The sequence below is a fragment of the Peromyscus eremicus genome, chromosome 5 (assembly GCF_949786415.1).
Source record: "Peromyscus eremicus chromosome 5, PerEre_H2_v1, whole genome shotgun sequence".
Taxonomy (NCBI): Eukaryota; Metazoa; Chordata; class Mammalia; order Rodentia; family Cricetidae; genus Peromyscus; species Peromyscus eremicus.
The window spans coordinates 40402346-40404277 of NC_081420.1; the positions used below are offsets into that span (position 1 = coordinate 40402346).

At 40.8% G+C, this 1932-nt stretch overlaps 1 protein-coding gene across 1 annotated transcript; it reads left to right on the forward strand.

The window, feature by feature from the left end:
• The first annotated feature begins 225 nt into the window (after positions 1 to 225).
• Positions 226 to 1167, forward strand: LOC131910448 (olfactory receptor 2B6). Its single transcript, XM_059262378.1, has one exon. It carries the CDS (start codon positions 226 to 228, stop codon positions 1165 to 1167), a length of 942 nt encoding a protein of 313 aa, XP_059118361.1.
• Positions 1168 to 1932: the final 765 nt, after the last annotated feature.

Sequence of the window (1932 nt, forward strand, 5' to 3'; positions counted from 1 at the left end):
TCAACTGTAATTTCAACTGTACTTTTTTTGTGGTTCAAGCAATACCAGTTACATAAATGTCTTCAAACTTGTAGTAAGTACAAATACATAACTGAAACAGTTAATAAACGTGGTTATAAAGCACTGTAAAAGCAAATAAATACATGCTAAATATACAATAGTTAATATGTGTGAATTGACTTCTTGAATTTTTGTTTCAGGAAAACATACGTTAAAACAATGATCATGAGTTGGGCGAATGAGAGCATCACAGAAGAGTTTGTTCTCTTAGGTTTCTCAGACCAGCCATGGCTAGAGTTTCCACTCTTTGTGGTCTTCTTGACTTCTTACATAGTGACCATCTTTGGAAATTTCAACATCATTGTACTGTCCCGTTTGGACCCTAAACTCCGCACTCCTATGTACTTCTTTTTGACTAATCTGTCAATCATAGATCTTTGTTACATCACATGCACAGTTCCACAAATGCTGGTAAATTTACGCAGCATTAGGAAAGTTATCAGTTATGGTGGCTGTGTGGTCCAGCTTTTCATGTTTCTGGCCTTGGGGGCTACCGAGTGTGTTCTGCTGCCAGTCATGTCCTTCGACAGGTTTGTGGCCATCTGCCGGCCTCTCCATTACTCAGTCATCATGCACCACAGGCTCTGCCTCCAGTTGGCAGCTGTATCCTGGATCATTGGCTTTGGGAACTCAGTGTGGCTGTCCATCCTAACTCTACAGCTACCACGCTGTGGCCACTATGTCATAGATCACTTCCTCTGTGAAGTCCCTGCCCTGCTCAAGTTGTCCTGTGTGGATACAACTGCAAATGAGGCTGAACTGTTCTTTGTTAGTGTGCTTTTCCATTTGGTACCTTTGACACTCATCCTTATATCATATGCCTTTATTGCCCAAGCAATCTTGAAAATCCAATCTGCTGAGGGTCGACAAAAAGCATTTGGGACCTGTGGCTCTCATCTAATAGTGGTCTCCCTGTTTTATGGTACAGCTATCTCCATGTATCTACTGCCTCCTTCACCACATTCCAAGGACCCAAGGAAGATGGTTTCCCTCTTCTATGGAATTATTGCCCCCATGCTGAACCCCTTAATCTATACACTTAGGAACAAAGAAGTAAAGGAAGCCTTTAAAAGGTTAATCAAGAGAGTCCTCTTAACCAAGAATTAAGTGGTATGGGAAAGATAAAGGGCACCCAGGTTGCTCCCCTCTTCCTGTTGTGCTGTTGGAGAAATAGAGTCTCCAGACTGCACTGTGGCACATTTTTCTCCAGAGACTCAAACCCAAGCTAGGGCCCTGAACATTTCCTAGCATTGATAAAGGTGTTTAGATGGTTGTTGAAAACACTGAACCTAGCCCAATCCCTGAGCCTAATTCTTTAAATCATCTTATAAACACCACATTGTAGCACTTTTACTGCACAGAAGACATGATGGAGCATCTTTGTCTCACTGTTCATCAGGGGAAAGAACCCTTGGCAGCTTGCTTAGCTCCTTCAAGCACTAATGGAAAAGGAGCAGCAATAGTGGACAGTCCTGTCTTCCTCTTGATTCTAATTGGATTTCTTAGAGCTTTTTTTCCTTTAGGAGGATGTTGGTTATTGGCTTGTCATCTGTACCTTGATTTCACTGCACATTTCCCTCCACTCCTGTTCTCTTTAGGTTTTCTCTAGTGAAAGCATATTGGATTTTGCCAAGGGCATTTTCTGCTGCTATTGCAATGATAGTTTGAATTTTGTCCTCAAGTCTACTGATAAGATTTATTATATTTGTTAACTTACATATGTTGAAACATCCTTGTAGAATAAAGTCGACTTGATCATGGTTGGTCTTTTTGATATATGTCTGTAGTTAGGTTGCAAGTATTTTATAAATTATTTTTGCATCTATGTTAATGAGGGATTTTGGCCTGTAGTTTGTGTATGTATGTATGGGG

Bases quoted from the DNA above. Each gene is read 5' to 3' on its own strand.
- LOC131910448 (XM_059262378.1), top strand. From the start codon at position 226: ATGAGTTGGGCGAATGAGAGCATCACAGAAGAGTTTGTTCTCTTAGGT.